Here is a 19520-nt window from a genome sequence, read left to right on the forward strand (position 1 = left end):
AGCCTTGTCCCCACCTTCCCTGCTCTAACAGCTTCTCCCCTTGGAAAGCAAGATCTTCTGAAAGCAACTTCCTAAAATTAATATATATATATATATATATATATATATATATATATATATATATATATATATATATATATATATCAGAAAGTCTTCAGGTTTCTTTATCTTGACCCAAATGGGAAAGATAGACTGCAGTGGCAAAGATACTTTTCTTCATTCCTCAAAGCTGTACCTCATTCCCCCAAACCCAGATACAAAGTTACTTGCAAAATAAAAGTAAAATCCAAGTGATGGATCAAATTGAACTGGAATCATAATACCACTGATTCCTGACAACCACGTACAGCAGAACTGATCCTGGCAACAAAAATTAATACACAGAGAAACTGGTTGGACCAAATATTGTTCCTATCTGAACTTAGTGTTTCTATGGAAACAGCTAGAGTTTGTGCACAGTTCTAGAACAAGTACTCTTAATTTAAAAATAAGAAGTCATCTGTGTCATCAGGACTGCTTCAAGAAGACATATTCTTCCAACTTCACTTTTAAAAACTCTAAAAATTTTCAACCAGTAATGTGAAAATATTCCTAGCATAATATCTGACTTGAGTATCCAAAGAGATGTTCCTGAAGAGATGGAAGAAACAGTTCTTTTGGTACATTTTACATGATCCAGAGTTGAAAACACAAAATTGGTCACCATGACAGTAGTAGTTTAGTTAAGGAATTCTCTAGAAATCATACTAAAACTTAGAATTATAAATTCCACTTCCACAAACTTCCTTTAAATCCGAATACATTGTTCAGTACTCTGCATTTTGACGATTTTGTACTTCGTAAAAACAATCTCAAATCTACATATCCAAGGAAAGACTTCTCCAGAATGCATAAAGGCATAAACATCTCCACTTTTTAGAACCGGCAAAGCACAGGTGGTTCTGCAGAGGAAGGTGTAATGATTAATTGTATGTGTCAGCTTGACTGGGCTAGAAGATGCCCAGATATCTGGCAACTAGAAAGGGAAGCAGAACCTGGAGGGGCTGGAAACAATGAATTGTAATCAACTGGCTAAGGTAAATTCTACTGACAAGAACACTTTGAGTTTAGTTCTAAGCTGCTTGAAGCCCACTGAAGCTATCAACTCATTGTCAACCATCAAAATCTCCCATCTAAATGATCTTCATCCATAATGCTGGCCCCTGGAAACTCTTCAGAAGTTTCTATCTTTCTCCTCCTTTAAATCCAGCAGAGAGCACCATCTCTGTGACATCTCCTACAGGCTGGGAAATTTTAAGAAAGGAGGTGGGAGGGGCTAACTTAGGACTGCCAATATTTTTTTTTATGAAAATCTGCCATTGCTCTCCTTCTCCCCTAGACTCTGTAGATCAGGATGCCTTGGGATGGCAGAGGTCTGTTGGCCAACTGACTTGACTTCTCCACTGCTCTCTTCCTGTAATCCTTTGCTAGGTGCTCCTCCTTTTCTCTTGGACCCTTGGAGGTAAGTGTTTTCCAAGGTTTACTTCCTACACATTTTCCCCTCTTGCCTCCAGCCATCCTCTCTTGGATTCTTTATTTTACCCCTCTAGCCAATGTCATCCTCATCAGGTCTTTTATTGAACTTTCTCACTTTCTGACACGATGAGCCAGATAAGTCCTTGCTGTTGTACCTAGTCTGTGCACTGAGGGATGTTGGGCAGCATCTCTGGGCTCTGAAGACCTGAGGCCAGTAGTATCTGCCCTAGAGTTGTGACAACTAAACATGGCTCCAGATATTGCCAGAAATCTCCTGAGAGCTAAAGAGTCTACTCCTTATGATGAAGAGCAGTGTACTAGTGAGAAAAGGATAGTTAGCAACTGGGCAAGCCAACCAAGGTCAAGTTTAAACCACATCTCCAATTTTTAAATATTTTAATGTAGGCCATAAAAGGAATTTCTCAAAACCCCTACTGGATTACTAAGGTTAAAACACTGGGGCCAGGACCCTCACTTGTAACTGCAATGCACTTCCTAACAAGGTTCTAGCAATCTTTAAATAATATTTTTGTATTATTTGTATTAAAGTAATGATGAAGTGCAGTAACTTCCCAAATTCATTTTTCACCAAATGTATTGTGACATTTAAATGGTTACTTACAATATCTTGACACCAGTTCTAGAAAACAAAGAAATCACTTGCTATATTTGGTGAATGTCACAGCAACACACATAACAATTTGCTTCTAAGTGTAGCAATGAGCTAGTTTCTGTATTTAATACAGCACAGCAAATTCCAGCACCCACACTTTGCAGTTCCATTTAGAAATAGGAGGAAGGAGATGAGGAACAGAAAAGACAATCACCCCTCACAAGCACCCACAAACAACAGAAAAGGAACACATGACGGATGAAGCATGTAACCGTGAAGGTAACCAATATTGGTAACTGAACTTGGTGGTACTCTAGGAGGACATTTAAAGCCCATCACAAATACTCCCTAAAAAGCCAGGAAGAATTGGGTGGAACATCTCCTAGAAAGCAGAAGGACCATGGTAGTTGCAGGCTCTGTGGCATGGAGTCAGATGGTTTACTTTTACAGATGGTTTACTATTTTTGCATTTTCTAAAAGCCAACAAAGTAGATTTATGGACTTCTATGAACTGTAAAGTATACTGAGCAGGCCCAACTTTTGAGCTTCCAGAAGGACTCATTCACCCCACCTGGCATTCTGCTCCTCTCCCGACCATGATAAGATATATCATTTATGACTAAGAAATCTTTTAAAAATATATCCTTCACTGAAGCACATATTTTTAAATAATTTAGCTTTAAGACTCTTTCCAGAAGGCACAACAGAAAGTCTCTTAAAAGAGGACATAAAAGCCAAGGCAGAATCAGAACCTTGAAAATGAGGGTGCTGAACACCTGAGGAGAAACATGCCATGCTAAAAATACTGCACCAAAAATTTTGCATTGAGGTGAAGATTTTGAATTTGCCCTTGCAGATTTGCCAATGTCCTATGGTATAGACTGGGAGGGAGGGAGGTGAGAAAGAGAAACCCAATCCATAGACCTGAATGAATCTCAATTTCCAGAAGGCAGGTGAGTTACAATGCAGGTCAACATAAATGTCACTTCTCTCCAAACAAAATGAGAGCAAGTAGGCACTGCTATCATCTGCTGACCCAATGCTTACTCAAACATCTTTTAAACTTCAATATGTGGCTTTTTTCATCAGTCTATGGCATCAGAAGGCACCTGTATGAAACAGAGGATGGTTTTGCTTATGCTGGTTTGAGGAACTGATGCTGCCTGTGGGAGGGAGGGAGGGAAAGGAGTTCTTAACTACCCGGTATAGTACTTAGACCCATGCCCTCAAAAGTCATGTGTGTCCAGAGAACATTAAAACTCAATTCTCAGAAGGAGGCTACCATTTTAAGAATCCTAATCACAAAGCAATAAGCAATTCAATTGTATTCTACACTACTGAACCACCACATCTGGATGTGAAAAACAGAAAACTGGAAGATCTCTATTCTTATTGAATCACATCTTTATAACTGTTTGTAATACTGAGAATTTCACATTTTAAGTGCACTTGAAAGTTTGCCATGTGTATTAAGAAGCTACATTAACAACAAAGATTCTTTATTTTTGTGTTCCATCAGATAAAATGTGGAACTGTGTTAAGCCTTTTTCTGTGGGAAATAAGTGAACAGAAGACAAGATTGAAAAAATGTGCTTCTTACCTCTTTCGGGCTTCCTCATATTGCCAATTAAGTCTGACTCGGTCTACAAGTCTTGTTTTGTCATCAAAGACAAACTTTCCAGAACACAAGAGAAAAACAAAAAGAGAAACACATAATAAAAACATATTTTCAAACCAGAAAATTCACTTAAAATTTCAGCAACAATGAAAATTATCTTTTTTAATTTGTCTTTCAATTCCAATTTTTCAAAGGCATAGAATGAAACACTTCAAATAATATTCTGCTGCCACCTCTGGCTGGTGAGGTTTAAGATTCAGGCTGTGGAGACTTTTGTTTTCCCAAAACTTGTATTTTGATGTTTTGTTTGTTTTTTTTTTTAAATGGGGTAAGTATATCCATCTATTGTATAATTCTTAAAAAGCAACAAATTGACTTTTAAAAAAATAGGAAATTATTTAGCATAAGGTGATAAAAAGGCAAAAAAAAAAAATCCCACTTTGTGAATTACACTGTCTAGTTCCTCAATAAATGCAAAATACATTCAGCCCTCCATATCTATGAGTTCTACATCCATAGATTCAATCGTCAAGGATCAAAAATATAGTTAGGCCCATTATGGTCACATCTATACTGAACAGGGATGGACTTTTTTCCTGTCACTGTTCCCTAAACAATAAGTATAACAATTATTTGCATAGCATTTACATTGCATTGGGTATAATAAAATCACCTGGTGATCATTTGAAGTATATGAGAGGAAGTGTATAGATTATATGCTACTAGTAGGCCATTTTATACAAGGGATTTAAGCATTCTCAGATTTTGGTATCTGAGGGGGTCCTGGAACCAATCCCTGGTGGATACAGAGGGACAACTATAATGATGTTCTACTACAAAGTCCCAAGATCTGAAGATGGACTAGCTGTCTTAGGTAGGGACTAGAGAATGCCTTTCAAGGTCACAAGTTATGAAAAAGAACCAAAGGTAAAAGAAAGCAAGGTCTCAAAAAGCCAGGGATTAGGGTGTAACTTTAGAGTTACAATTTAAATACCCAGAGTATGATCAGTAGTTGTGCCTTAATATTTTCATATCAATTATATTTTAAAGTAACAAAATCCTATATAAAAATATTAACAACAAAAATTAGTTAAACCAAGACAACAGCTGTGAAGCTGCCAACCCAGGGCCAGCCCCAGTAAACTGCAGGAGCTCATAAACATGACAATTTACAGCTAAAGTAGTGGAACCAGGCACCACTCCCCACCTGATCTGTTTAGAATGGCTTGATGGAGTCATTAGAGAAGCTTGGACCTTAATTGTTCCTCTCACACTAGTTTAGAGCTCTACACTCTAAATCTAACCTTATGACAAGCAGCAAGAAATCATTCCCGGAATTCAATGAGTCTTGCACTTGCTTCCTTCCTTTACTCCTAAATCTTGAGATAAAAATGCCAAACATTTTTGATTCAGACCCTTCTCTGTGTGTTACAGATGGAGAGCATGTTCTCTAAACCAAAGATGCCTGGTTCAAAATGTCCAAGTATGCCTTTGACAATAATGAGGGTAAAATTGAATATAGGACATTTCCAGAACATCCAGGAGAGAAAAAGTCCTAATGTACATTATACTCACCTTAAAAAGGCACTATTTGCCAAATTTTCAAAATATTAGCTAATTACTTAAAACCCAAAGTTTCCCCATCAATTGGTGTTCTCCTTTCTGCTTTACTTTTATTTAATTTGGAGGCACTGTATATTCTATTATATTTTAATAAGCCCTAATAAAAATATGACCTGCTTTCCATTTGGTAATAAATCAATTTTAAACTTCACTCAATCCAATTTACAATAATGTGTTTTGGAATATTCACTCCTCAGCTTCAAATGATGATTCTCCCAACTTTGTTTTTGTGACCAACTTAATACTTCACTAATTATCAAAGGGAACTTGATGAAATTCTTCCAAGTCTCAAATTTTCTTTTAATTTGATTTCCTGACATTCTTTTAGAAGAATAAGAAATGACAACAAAGTCTAACCAAAGGTGGCACAACCACAAAGCCTTTGGAAATTGCTGGTCTAAACTAAAGATCAGCAAACTTATGGCCCTTTGGCCAAATCCAGCAGACTGCCTCCTTTTGTAAATAAAACTTTACTGACTCACAGTGAAGCTCATTACCTCACATATCATCTAGGGATGCTTTTTCACTAATGACAGAGCTGAGTGATCATGTCAGAGACTGCTGGACCTGCAAAGCCTAAAATATTTACTATCTGGTCCTTTATCTGGTCACATATCAAGATAACATTTAAACTCAATTCTCACAAGGAGTCTGACATTTGTATTTTTGTTTTCTTTTGTTTTTGTGATACTGGTGATTGAATCCAGGAGTACTCTACCACTGAGATATATCACCAGCTTTTTATTTAAAAAATTTATTCTCAGACATGATCTCAATAAATAGCTGAGACTGGTCTCTAACTTGAGATTCTCCTGCCTCTGCCTCCCAAATTGCTGGGATTACAGACATGTGCCACTGCACCCATCTGGAGTCTACTACTTTAAGAATCTTAATCATAAGGCAACAAGCAATTCAATTGCTTCCTACATCACTAGACAATTGCAGCTGGATGTGAGAAGCACTATTTTTTTCTTCAAACCTAATGGCACAAAATCTAAAATATTTCTGAAATAAAAATGGAAAATTAAGCCAAATGACTGAGGACAACACAAGCAAGCATACCTCTCCCATGGTATCAGTCTGAGAGCCAGCATCACAGAACTGTTGAGGGACACCAGAATCACCAAGTGCGCCTGCACTGTGAGAAAAATCTTGGATAGAGTCGGTAATAGAGCAGCTATTCTTAAAGCTATCAGTAAGTTTGGCCAGGCTCTGAAAGAGATCAAGACAAGATCTTTGAGTAGAGACAATGATGATTCCCTTTCTTGTAGGAGGAGTCCTTTCATTTTTGTTCAAGTTCTGCAGCCTTATGACTGGAGAGTCATCCCACCCTATTCTTCATTCTCATTAGAGTTAAAATAAACGTTCCTCACTGAATCCACCTTTAAAAAAATTCTAAATTATTTAAATCAGATAGTGATTGAGTCCTCCTGGAGGCACATGCATATAGAAAAAAGCTATGGTACTAGTTTTACTGTTTGTTAAGCCTGTATGTTTTCTAAAGATATAAAAAAAAAAAAAAAAGAAACAAGCATTCCCATCCAAAATGTTCAGGCCACCTTGAGACTTTCATAGATTAACCACAGAAGATAACAACAGCTCCCAGACAATGCTTATGTATTTTTACAACATGATTTTTCAGTCATAATTCTACATGGTCAAAAGTAATCTCATATGGATGTTAGGTTGCCAAAAATTAGAACAAGTATTTATTCTGGCACATGGAACTCCTTTGTGTGGAAGTTTAAGAGAAATCTGATGTGTTAGCATTTCTTTTAGACTTTTGGACCTATTCACCTTCAGCAACACTGCAGACCCCAGAACCAGAATGCACAAGTGCACTGAAACTCACGCAACTGGCTCAAAAGAAAAAAAAAGACAAAGGCTTTTGGGAAAGAGTCAGTCACATTGAATGAGTTCATATAAGAAAGATACAACAACCGACTTGGTTTTGATGAAAGAAGATTTTGCCCAGGCCTCTCTGGAGCTTCTCAGAGTTGGAGAGGCTATGAAGACCTCAAAGAAGAAACTAAGGCGTAAAGTTTCTTCCAGAAATTGTGTATCCTGCCTGAAGAAGGCAGCCATGGTGGGGAACCCAAGTGAACTGGGTGGCTTTTCCCAATACTGTGCACTTGTGGCTTCAAAGAGGTCAGGGTGGGTAGCCTGCTTGACCTCAAAGGGTAAATCCTCTGTGTTTCTGCCATGAAATATCACCTGGTTAACCCTTGGATGTTGGTTAGTATAATACAGTTAGTGCACATAGGGTATGCACAGAGACTTTAGTAAACTGAAGCTGTCTTCAGTGCTACCAGTATGCCAAAAAAAAAAAAATCTAACAATGAATGGACTATTTATCTATCATAGCCTGGAGAGGTCATCTGAACATATAGATTTCTGGGTCCCATTTCTAGAAATTCTGGAGGTCTGGGACAGGGCTTGGTAAACTGCATTTTAATGAACACATGGGAATTCTCCAAGAGACACTCAGGGCCTTGAAGTGACTTGTGGAACACTTAGGAAGCACTGCCAAGTAAGGAAGCTATTATGCATCTGTCTCATTTTTGTCTATAAGTCTGAACTGTGCCTTATATGCCCCTTGAGTCTTACATACTACAGAATCTAGGCAAATGCCTACCAGGCATTATGTACTCCTTTAGGTGTTGAGTGAAAAATAAAGGCTGTAACCCAAAGCATTGAATGCATTCCAGCATCAAGCAAGACAAGCATATGTCCATTTGCAAAAGCTCAACTTTTTAGAAAACTAATGGAAACTATTGGAGATCAAGGGGAAAAAAACATAAATCAAATAAAACCACAATGATACCAATTATAGAATTCAAATTTATCCACATGGTAAAATACTATGTAAATCATATATTTAAAAAAATATTTTTTAGTTGTAGACAGACACAATACCTTTATTTTACTTATTTGTTTGTTGTTGTTTTTTTAATGTCATGCTAAAGATTGAACCCAGTGCCTCACACATGCAAAGTAAATGCTCTACCAACTGAGTTATAACCCCAGCCCCTATGTAAACCATCTTGAATGAAGAAGCTGGTTGGGAACAGATAAGGGAAAAGGTACAGAATGTTATCATCACATAAGGAAAGCTATAGCAGAACAGTATAATAGTCCCAGCATTGTGTGAGGACCTTTGAACAAGTATTCACATATTTTTGCATCTGCATGAACACAGGAAGGTTATGGGAGAATAAAAGTTGTTATGGGAGGTGAGAAGTTGGGGCAATAGCAAGACCTCTTATCACTGATCTTTTGAATTATTTTCAATATTAACAGCATGAATTTATCACCCATTGTTGTGGATTGAATGGTGTTTCCCCAAAAGATGTTCACCCCTGGAACTGGTGAAAGTGACCTTATTTGGAAACAGGGTCTTTAGAGATGTAATCTAGTTGAGGTCATACTAGATGGGTGGTCCCTAGCCCAATGACTAGTGTCCTGAAAGGAAGAGGAAATTTGAACACGGAGACACAGGAAGGAGGCTATATAACAATGGAAGCACAGATTGGAGTGATGTATCTACAAGCCAAGAAAGGCCAAGAACACCTGGGGCCTCAAAAGCTAAGAAGAGGCAAGGAAGGACCCCACCCAAATCTTCAGAGGGAGCACAGCCTAACTGACACCTTGATTTTGACTTCTGGCCTCCACAACTAGAAAAGCAAATTTCTACTGCTCTAAACCACAAAGTTTGTACTTTGTTACAACAGCCCCAGGAAATTAATATACTTATTTAAATTCAGTGTGTATGTGTGCCTAAAATATGTATATATAATATTATATGTGAACTATATATGCAATAAATATATAATATGTAATAAATAACATACAGGTAGGCAGGCAGGCAAGTAGGTGGGCTCTGTAGGGGGTGGCCCAGGCCTTACCTGCATCAGGTCTCGCCGTTCCTTCTCACCCATACAAATGGCTTTCTTGATGGTGCGCAGCTCACTCATTATAGCCTGTGCCTCATCTAGTTTATAGTTGGTGTGAGCACTTGACATCTTCCGATCAATCCTGGTTAAAATAAAAATTAGAGTCATACCACATGAGACCATGACATTCCTTTTAAACAATAAAAACCCAAAAGCTTCATAGAAAGGTAGCAAATAGTTAAAAGTGATGTTCTGGCACAGAAAAGTAAATATTTCATGAAACCTTCCTTCCCATGGTAAATACAAAGACCTGAGACTTGACTGTGGATGTTTGCCTTCACTCTAGGAGCAGCCTTTCCAAGTGAGGGTGCCCATGTCCTCTACTAAGGAGCTGGCACTGAGATCACTAGCTTGAATAATATAAGAAGCTGTACACTCCCCTCTCAGGGAGGAGGATCAAGCCTTCTTTGTTTATTCTCAGCATCATCCAGGTTAGTGGTAAAAATATTTATTATAAAAACCTATGAATGAGATCTGTGTGCAGGGAGAATATATGGGCATAGCAATAAGTAGTGAGCTTTTCAATAACGGTGCCTTGTGCAAAAGTTGTAAACTTTTATGTCTCCTCTCTTTTATTTTACTCTAGTTCTCATTTATTACTCTCTTTCTCCCCCAGACACCTCAATTACTTCCTTCAATCCAAACATCCATCCACCCAAACCTCCTTTTTTTTCATTCTTCCCTTCTTCCCTCCCTCCTTTCTTCCTTCCATACTTCTAGCTAACCCCTACATATACCAGACCTTGCTCTGGGTGGTGGAAGCAGAACAAAAAAACAGAACAAGACTTGGCTCTGCCTTCAAAGAGCAGGCAGCCTCGGGAACTTGTCCTTTGTCACGTCTCCCATACCTAAGTCTTAAGCAATAAAAGCCCTCAGGGATAAGGAACTTGGGAAACTGGCTCCAAAATGGAATGAATTCCTTCCCTGGAAAGAAACGAGGTTGCTTTTCAGGTTCTAGGCCCACCATTACACACATTCAGGTTCTAAAATTTTTCCCACATGTTATCCTGAAAATCTAGATCATTAACTGACTGCCAAAATTGCCTTGTTTTCCATTCACACAAACCTTTTCTCCCATGAGTAAGTAGAGTCCACATTATCCCAATGATAATAATAATCATGGAAGACTTTACATGCTAGGCCTCCTGCCAAGTGAGCCCTTACATTGCATTTTCTCCTTAAATCTCACATCCATCCCATGGGAGAGGTATTTTCAGTATCCCCACTTGGGATACAAGGAAACAGATTGAAAGAGGTGACTTGCCCAGGGTCCTATAGCTAGTGAGTGGCAGGGCTGGAATGCATGCCAGAGGTTTGAGTGAATGGAAGACAAAGCAAAAATTATTTATTTACACATTTTTATAAGAAGGCACATTTATTTTTAACTATGGAATTCCATGCTGAAAGTTAAAATAAGTGAGATCTAAAGCTTGGGCTGTGATCATGGATTTTCTCTTTACTCTCTGCTCTCAATAAGTCCCTATCCCAGTTCCTTCACAATAGTTCATTCAGATTATTGAAGTGATTAGTTTTAACTTCACACCTTGAGAGTCTTCATAAGATTTAGTGATAAAATATAAAAAGTTCCCAGCATAGTATCAGCTAGCCATTTTGTGATCTCTAAAATGTGGGAGTCAGTAGCAAAATTGGCAGTAGTAGGTATATAAGCCCCTTGTACATTTTAAAAACTCTTTTGTTTATCTCTTAAAACCAGCCCCACTTCCACCAAAATGGCTGGCTTTCTCACTCACAGCCAGTACCTTACCCAGCCCTATAAATCAAGTGTGACTTTCACTAAAGGCCCATCTTATACTTTCTTACCTGTCAAAACTTCACAACAAAAATCAATGTCATTCATTGAAATTTTGCCCAGGGTGAACTCTCTGGTTAAATGGTATGATGGAAAGAGAATGGAATAAGAAGCATGGGAACAGAGTGGGGACTCACCAGAACGAATATAGACTCCTAGGTCCCTGCTATAAATGAACATTTACAGGCAGAACTGAAAATTTGTTAATCCAATGGCCAGCTCCCAGAACCATGAGGTTGGAGGAAACTCCTCTTATAATACTTATTATTTACTGACACACATTATATAACAGTTATCATTAAATTGAACTCTACAGTTTTCTGCACTCATAAACATTGACTTGACAGTAGAAGGAATTATATGATAGAGATCCATTTCCAACATAAAATCACTCAAAGCAACAGCAAAAAACAGAGATGAAATTATTTGGTTCCATGTCTCGTTCAGGAAATCAGGCTGGGGGGTGAGGTCCCTTGTACAAAGTCAGTTCATCTTGGGCTGGGGATATAACTCAGTGGCAGAAAGCATGTGTGAGGCCCTAGGTTCAATCCCCAGCACTTTAAAAAAGTGTCTTTTGAGAGCTATTCATCTTATAGGAATTGCAGAAACACCAAGACACATGATATAGGAAAACATAAAACTGGGGGAAAGCCCATGTGTGTTTCCATTGTAGATGTTCTAGGAAGAAATCAAGAGTCTTTAATGCAAAGCAGAAATAAAAGGCCATAGATCTTAAAGCAGTAACTCTGCCAAAGAGGTCACCAATCGGTTTTTGCAGAGAAAATCTAGGCTTATTTACATAACAATATCTTGTATTCATCTTCTAATAAAAGGTTTTCAATACATTTTTAATGTCATAAACCATAACCTCCCTAGATTGATGAGGACTGCAGAAGAGTATTACCTCAATTCCAGACAAAAACCTGAAGCCAGAAAAGTCAGATTGCTCTTTAACAATTGATGACTGGAGCTTCTGTTCACTGAATGAAGAATACAGCAAGTCATCACCAGCTGACACTGACCACCAAGGAGAGAAGTGAAACTACTGCACTGAATGCAATTTTTTTCAGGTGCCTAGAAATGGATGCTTATCAAATACCATTGGCGAGGCTGCAATTTGAGAGAGACTAACCACTTCTGTTCCTGTTTTATACTTGACTGTTGTGGATGCCGTATGATTTTTAGCAGCCATAACACCTAAGTAGGGCCATCAGTAAACCCAGGAATCAAGCCAGTAGCCTCTTGAGGCATCATGTTCTAGGATGGGGATAGCTGTCACATCAAGGAAAACAGGCCCCAATTCTACAAGAGAGAGGACTAGCAGCACCTGTAATTCAGGCCAGTGGTGGACACTGCAGAGTGCTTTAGAAAACAAAAACATGACTTAGAGGCCCAGGGGCCTAGGCTCTGTTCTTAGCTCAACCCAAGTGGCTATGAGATCTTGGAGAAGAATGAAGATTTGACCAGGGCAACTCTTCTGACCCTCTTCCCAAGGCACCCTAAAGTGGCAAGGCCCTGTAGCAAAGCAGGGAGCCCAGGCTGGGCTAGAGACCCACATCCCAGCTTCTACTGAAGCTCTATTAAAGATATTCTAGTTCCCTACAAGGTGCTGTGTGCAGGGAAGGTAAGGGAATGGTTCCATTTTTAAATGTAAAAATGAGTAGTTAACATGATCTCAAAGCTAGGAATCTCTGAAATACTATTACTTATAAATAAATATTATTATAGAAAGCATTACTAAATTAAAATATATTATTTGATAATATTATTTAAGAATAGTTCACTATATAAAACACCTGTTTGGTGGAAGGGTCTAGCTGCATGCTTTCTACTTATCACCTCATTTAGCCCCCTAACTGCCCTATGAGTTAAGCATAATCTTGGATTTTATAATGAAGAAATTGAAGATCAGAGCAATTAACTAAGGGGCCCAGATAACAAGTTAGTATCTGGCAGACTGGGGATTCAAACCTACGTGCCCTCTGAAGCCCACACAGGATCACAGGGTGCAGTGATGCTGAGTGTAACATCCATCACCCCTCTCAGAGTGGCCAACTTGGGTTCAGGTGCTTCTTTATAAGAGCAAGTTATATATCACAAAACTCAAAAAGCTTCCATTTTTTCAATTTTGATAAATTATTATCCAACAAAAACATTAAAGAGCAGGAATCCTCTCTTTTCACTTCTGCAAAATTCACTTAATTCAGAGTCCCCTCTCTCTTTAAAAATTCCACATAAAATTCTGTTCAAATCTAGTTGATGTACTCAATGATTTGGTATTTTCCAAAATATCAATGTCTTCCATTTCATGAAAAAGTCATATCTGTGATTGTCAAAATAAATACTGTCTGGGGCTAGGGTTGTAGCTCAGTGGTAGAGCGCTTGCCTAGCATGTGTGAGGCACTGGGTTCGATCCTCAGCACCACATAAAAATAAATAAAGGTATTGTGTCCAACTACAACTAAAAATATAAATATAGCCCTGCCTTATTCTGGTTTGTTTTTTGCAGTACTGTGGATTGAACCCAGGGCTTCACAAATGCTAAGCAAGTGCTCTATCACGGAGGTACATTCCCAGCCCTCTTTATTTTATTCTGATATAATGTCTTGCCAAGATGCACAGACTGACCTCAAATTTGTGATCCTCCTGCCTCAGCCTCCCAAGTCACTTGTATTACAGCTATGTACCACTACACCTGGTTTATTCTGTGTTTAATTTTAATTAAGAATGCAAGTCAGTATTTATACTGCACACTGCAGATAAAATTATAGAAATATTATAACTACTCAGGAAAAACAAAAGGAATCATTAACAAGAACTTAAGTTATAATGCAGTTTGAAAAAAAATTGAGTACAGACTCATAGTCTTTACTTTTCCACCCTCTACATTTTGTATGTAGCTGCAGGGAGGTTAAGTGTTAAATGACTAGCTCAAGGTCCAGAGCCAGTAAGAGATATAGCGAGGTTCTAAGTCATGGTCCCTCATGCCAGCACTCACCCTCTTCATCACTCAGACAGAAATACACTCAAAGTCAAGGCCTTCACATGTTCACTGTGTCATACATGAAGGTAACACATACAGCTAGTCAAATGTCATCCCAAAGTAAACTGGAGCTCTTTATGGTTTGCTTGTGAAAAGAAAGATGGGAGAGGAAAGGAAAAAAAGACAGATAAAGCTTCAGATGCAGAACTTGATGCAGTCAAAAATGTGTTTGAGATGTTTACAATCAACCTCAACCTTCTAATCACCCTATAGTTTCCATGTTTATTGTTCAATTGAAGATGTCAAGAGAATTGTATGAATAAAAACAAGAGCAAAACCAAACAATTTCTTAATCCCACATTTTGGAGAAAAGGCCAGGCTTCTAAAGATATTCCACATTAATACCACAGATTACAACATAAAAGAATGGAAAGTTTTGTTACAACTTTTACCTTTTACATCAGCAGCTCTGGCAAGGGCCTCAAGTGAACCTCAGAAAGCTTCCGGCAGTTTTCTATCAACAGCAGGTCCTGTGTGGAACACCGGACTGTCCCACAGCTAGGAACAATGCTCTTTTTGTTTCCATCCCCATTTCTGTATGTTTTCTTGTTATCTGAGTACTGCCAGGGTTTTCGCATGGGCTGTACCTTATGTGCTATGTGAGTGGGATATTGTTAATGTAAGCCTGTTGTAACTAAACAATCCCATTCTCTTCCGAAACTACTAAATCCCTTCAGACAGAAAAAACTAATATCTAGTAATGCCTCATTGTGGTATATAATACTCAGAAGTATGTAATTATTCTTATCCAAGGGAAAAAAATGGGTATAACTTCATTCATTCCACCCTATCAGGGACGCTCCTCAGGTAATCAGAAGGCTTGAAGCTAAGAAGCTTACCTAGTAGCTAAGAATATACCTCATGGAAATTGGTCATCAGAATACTTTGTAACACATCCCTTCTATGATTTGAATAGCAGTAATAAGTAATAGAAATTCTTAAAAACAGGGCCAAAACACAGTATAACACAAATTTTAGACAAGATGGAAATGTTGGGGGCAGTTAATAAGGTGACCAGCCAATTTATATAGATCCCTGAGATCCTCACAGTAGGCAAAACTTTTGGCTAAGGATAGATCTGCCCTTGCTCAGAAGGCTACAGCATCCAAGAATGAAGTGAACTATGTGACAGTTACCAGTGGCAAGAGCAGTGACATCAGCCCCTCTTCAGAGCACCTGGGCTACTGTCCATTTGTTCCACTGAGCCCTCCCCTGTGCCAGGAACTGTCTGTGTCCTCAGGATGGGGCAGAAAACAAGGCAAAATCCTTGTCCTCATGCAATGTCATTCTAGTCAAGGAGATAAGCATTAAAATACATAACAAAACAATAAATAAATCCAGGGTTTTAAACAAAATGCAGTCAAGTTTGGGATAGTGTGTAAAGGAGAGAATGCCTTTTCAGATTGGATAGTTAAGCACAGATCTTGGCAAGACGTCACTGACTGGAAGATCACAAAAGGTAGAGATGAGTTTGGGGGAAAGAGCATTGCAGGCACATGACTACAAGTACCCATACTAAGAGCAAGATGTGCCTGGAAAATTGGACAGCAGGCAGGGTAACCAGGGTGGGTGGCATAAATGAGTGAGGATGAAACTAGCAGGAAATGACCTTGGGTCAGGAACCAACTCTTATAGGGTCTGGTGGTTTTCTAGGAGAGAGAGAAAGCCACAGGAGGGTCACAGCAGGGGAGACATGTAAAAAAATTCCTGTGGTTACCACGTGAGAATGGTGAGTCATAACAGCATCTCAGCTCAAAGCGGTCACAGTGGAAGTTGTGAGAAGGATTGTGTGCCAGATATGGAAATATCACAACATGAACAACAGAGGTGGTAATAAGGTGGTCAGGGCAATATTCTGGCCATTGCACCAGTGCTCAGGGACATTATACGTCATGGCAGAAAAAAAGCTTTGATGGCATATAAGTTTGGTAACTCAGGATGAAGCTATGTTAAATGAACTTCCCGGATCAGGACAACTCAGAATCTAACTCAAGGTGCATCCTAGATCTCCAGTAGGGAAACACAAAGAGCAATCTCCTCACACTTATTGACATGCTCAGCCTATTCTTATGGATCACCCATGTGGGAAACATTGCCTACATCTTAGTTCTGCCTCATTCCATTTGCCTCTGGACACTAGTGGTAAGTTATATTAAGGTGATTTTTCAAAAAGCTTCAGAAAATAAGGGAAACAGAGTCTAGAACATCTTTTGCTGGAAATGCTCAATATTTCTGCAAACCTTCATTATCTATTATAAATGATGCTCCTATTTTTGAAGATTTTCACAGAGTACCTCAAGAGAAATGCAAATTAACACTACACTGAGATACTTTCATCATTGAGGCTGGCAAAAATGCAGAAACTTGTTGATACATTCTATTGGCAAAGCCATGGAAAACAGGGACTTTACCCTGAAAGATACACATGTACAATATCAGGTGAAGAACTAGATAGCAATTACTATAAATGGATGCAGCAGACCAAGAAAGCTGTGATAATCTTCACAGCAGAAAAAAAGTTAACCAGAGAGTATGTGCCCCCTGATGGAAGTACCACCACCTATAGAACATTGTTATGGACATTAAGAAAGAGAGAGAGATAAGAGGAAGGAAGAAAGGAAGTCAACCCTGAATCAGAAGCTGACCCTCAAATTATACCCATGAACATAAATAACAGGGAACAGAGGAATGTGTTCAACAATGCTCCAGGAATTCAAGCTGCAAAATCCAAATCAGGGAAGTTCTACAGGACAAGCAAATTACTTTCATCAACAAATAAGTTCTCAGGCAAACAAAATGGAGGAGGCAAGATGGAAAGACAATGTGTGGGCCTCAGATGAATCTGAACCCAAACAGTAGAGAAATAGGACAGTGTGGCTAGAGAAGGGATGCCTCACAAGTGGAGTATGAGTATTAGAGTTATGTTTTTAAAAGGAGTCCACAGATTTAGGAGGGGTAAATATCATCAAAATGTGATTCTGGAGTTTTCTTCAATAAGGGACCAAGAATTTAGAGGATGGGGCAGGATTACAAAATGAGCCAAGATTGGGATTAAGTTTACAGGAGGGTTTCATTATACTATTTTCTCTCTTTTGTTTATCGTTGACATTTTCCATCATTGAAATATTTTAAAAAATAAATAATACATACACACATGTATATATTCTATCATTAATCCAGAGACTATATCCATGGCCAGCTCCCTGCTACACATACTAACAACATATACAGATATTTTTTAAAATACAAAAGGTTCTTTTTTCCTCACTTGGACTCAAGCATAATGATGGATTTCCTTGCTAGCCAGGAAATTCACCAAGATAAACAAGTTAAATTTAAAATGTTATAAGCAGCCAGACTCCTGGTGAGGTGCTCTGGAAAAGAATACACTGGTGATTCTGGGAAGCAAGAATAGCAGAAAGTTTTCTGGAGGAGAATCTAGGGCCACTGCCTTAAATTGATGTTGGTAATAAAATCAGAGAAGCTCTACATTTATGTACTATTTGTACTTGTATTCAGGATTTCAGAGTTGAGGTGTGGTAACCATATCTTCAATGCTTAAAAAGAGTTTTCAAAATTTCTCAATGAATAACATAAATTGAATGATTGAACCCAAACAGAAATGCCAAATCTTCAATATCAGAAAAACAATGAGACTGTTTTCATCTCAAAGCCTATGGAACTCATAGAAAGGCTACCAGATTATTTTTCACTTACAAAGAGTTTTAAGAGTGATATAAATGTCCGTGTGTTCTCTTCTTCCTGAGAGGTTGTGTCACAGAATCAAGTAAATATGCAGTGACAATGCATCTTCAAATGAGCAGAGGCAACATGCCGATTAAGCAAGGCCTTGCTCTGCAGCTCCTCTGGGGAAAGCTGCCTGGCCTATTGGCAGAACACATGGCAGGGGGTGGGCCCCTCAGGACCAAGGCCAGGTCCAGAGCCTTTACTGCCACTCCTCAGCCTCCCCAGGGGAGGGCGAGTGTTCCCTTGAGCTCTGGCAGGCACGAGCAGCCTCCCCTTGGCAAAGGGCAAGTTTATAACTGCTGTTCCCAAGTGTGGGATCTTGCTAATGAAAGCAGAAAGAAAATACAAACATTGCTCTTCTCTCTTCCAGGAGCACAACTCATACTCCATGTTAGCTGTGGGGATCAAGTTAAATCTCTCTGTGCCCACTCCTGCTCCCCTACCCCATACATCTGGAGAAAAAGAAGTTGCCTTTTCCTATCCTTGATGACTACAAGAGGTGGATTTACTTTCTAGTGAGGGGAACTGCCTTTCTCTTGGCACATTTCATTTTCTCGAGTATTCAGTTTTAAACTGACATTGTCAGATAGCCTTTGTCTTCAATAAGGAAATGGAGCTGTCCAGAGTGATGGAGCCTAGGCAAAGGAGCAGGCACTGAGCCCAGGTGATCCCATACAGAAGTCACAGCCAGCATGGAAAAGCACAAAGCTTGGATCTCCCATGAGCCTCATGGATACTGTGTAGCCTCAGACTGTGCCTGAACCCCAGTCACCTTCCTCAGAGCTTCTGCAAGTGAGAATGAAAATTACAACCTCCAGCACACACAATGACTAGTGTTAAAATGACATATTACCTATAGACATTGTAGGGTAATGAGAGAAACCTACTGTGGGGCCCAATGAAAGTAGGAAATCACCCTCCAATTCAATTAGACAGTTTGGGCAACTTGAAGACCTATCAGATCAAATTACTTGTTGCACTTATTCTTTGTCAATCTCTTTAGCAGAAGTGACACAGGATGACACAGATACCACACACAGAAAAGCATCCTAGGAGGTGCTGGAGTTTCTGGAGCCTGACTGGACTGTCAGGGGTAAAATCACAGTGCACTGGGAAACACTGTAGCAAGTGGACAAAATAACCAACGAAACCAGTAGACTGTACCAGTACTGGAAAAGAAGCTTCATTTGCTTAAAACTGAACTTTTTGGGGGGTGTGGAGTGGGGGCTGTACTACTAACTAGGGCTAATTAAAAGAACCTCAAATAGTAGATCTAAAACACAGGAAAGAGCATGCAAACACAAGTGTAACAGCACATCAGAGTAACAACAGAGAAAGCAAAAAGTGGACAATGACTTTAAAAGAATTCAGATCACACTCATGTTAATAGGCTTATTAAAACCCACCTGCAGGGGGCATGGCAGTGTTTCTGAACAAACCATCATCTTTTAACAGCCCTGAGGGACAGGGATAAGAAAGTCGAGCCCGAGCCCCTCTATGCAACTCCCCTTTCTTTGTATCTCCCCAGGTGCCTAGATGGCCTTAATGAAAAAACAGACACAAATGAATCCTGAACCAACCCAATCCAGACTAATTAA

The 19520-nt window shown here is 39.0% G+C and overlaps 1 protein-coding gene across 1 annotated transcript in view; it reads right to left on the reverse strand.

The window, feature by feature from the left end:
• The window catches only part of Wwc3 (WWC family member 3), a 113454-nt gene that overhangs the window by 32235 nt on the left and 61699 nt on the right, over positions 1-19520 (reverse strand). The window contains exons 6-8 of the mRNA XM_046424287.1: positions 9275-9404; positions 6432-6581; positions 3729-3802 (exon numbers count right to left, since the gene is read on the reverse strand). Coding sequence (XP_046280243.1) covers positions 3729-3802; positions 6432-6581; positions 9275-9404 — 354 coding nt within the window. The remainder of the gene's footprint in view (positions 1-3728; positions 3803-6431; positions 6582-9274; positions 9405-19520) is intronic.

This window comes from Marmota monax, unplaced genomic scaffold (genome assembly GCF_021218885.2).
Source record: "Marmota monax isolate L192 unplaced genomic scaffold, Marmota_monax_Labrador192_F-V1.1 WCK01_AAM20220418_F8-fsc00089, whole genome shotgun sequence".
In the NCBI taxonomy this organism is placed as follows: Eukaryota; Metazoa; Chordata; class Mammalia; order Rodentia; family Sciuridae; genus Marmota; species Marmota monax.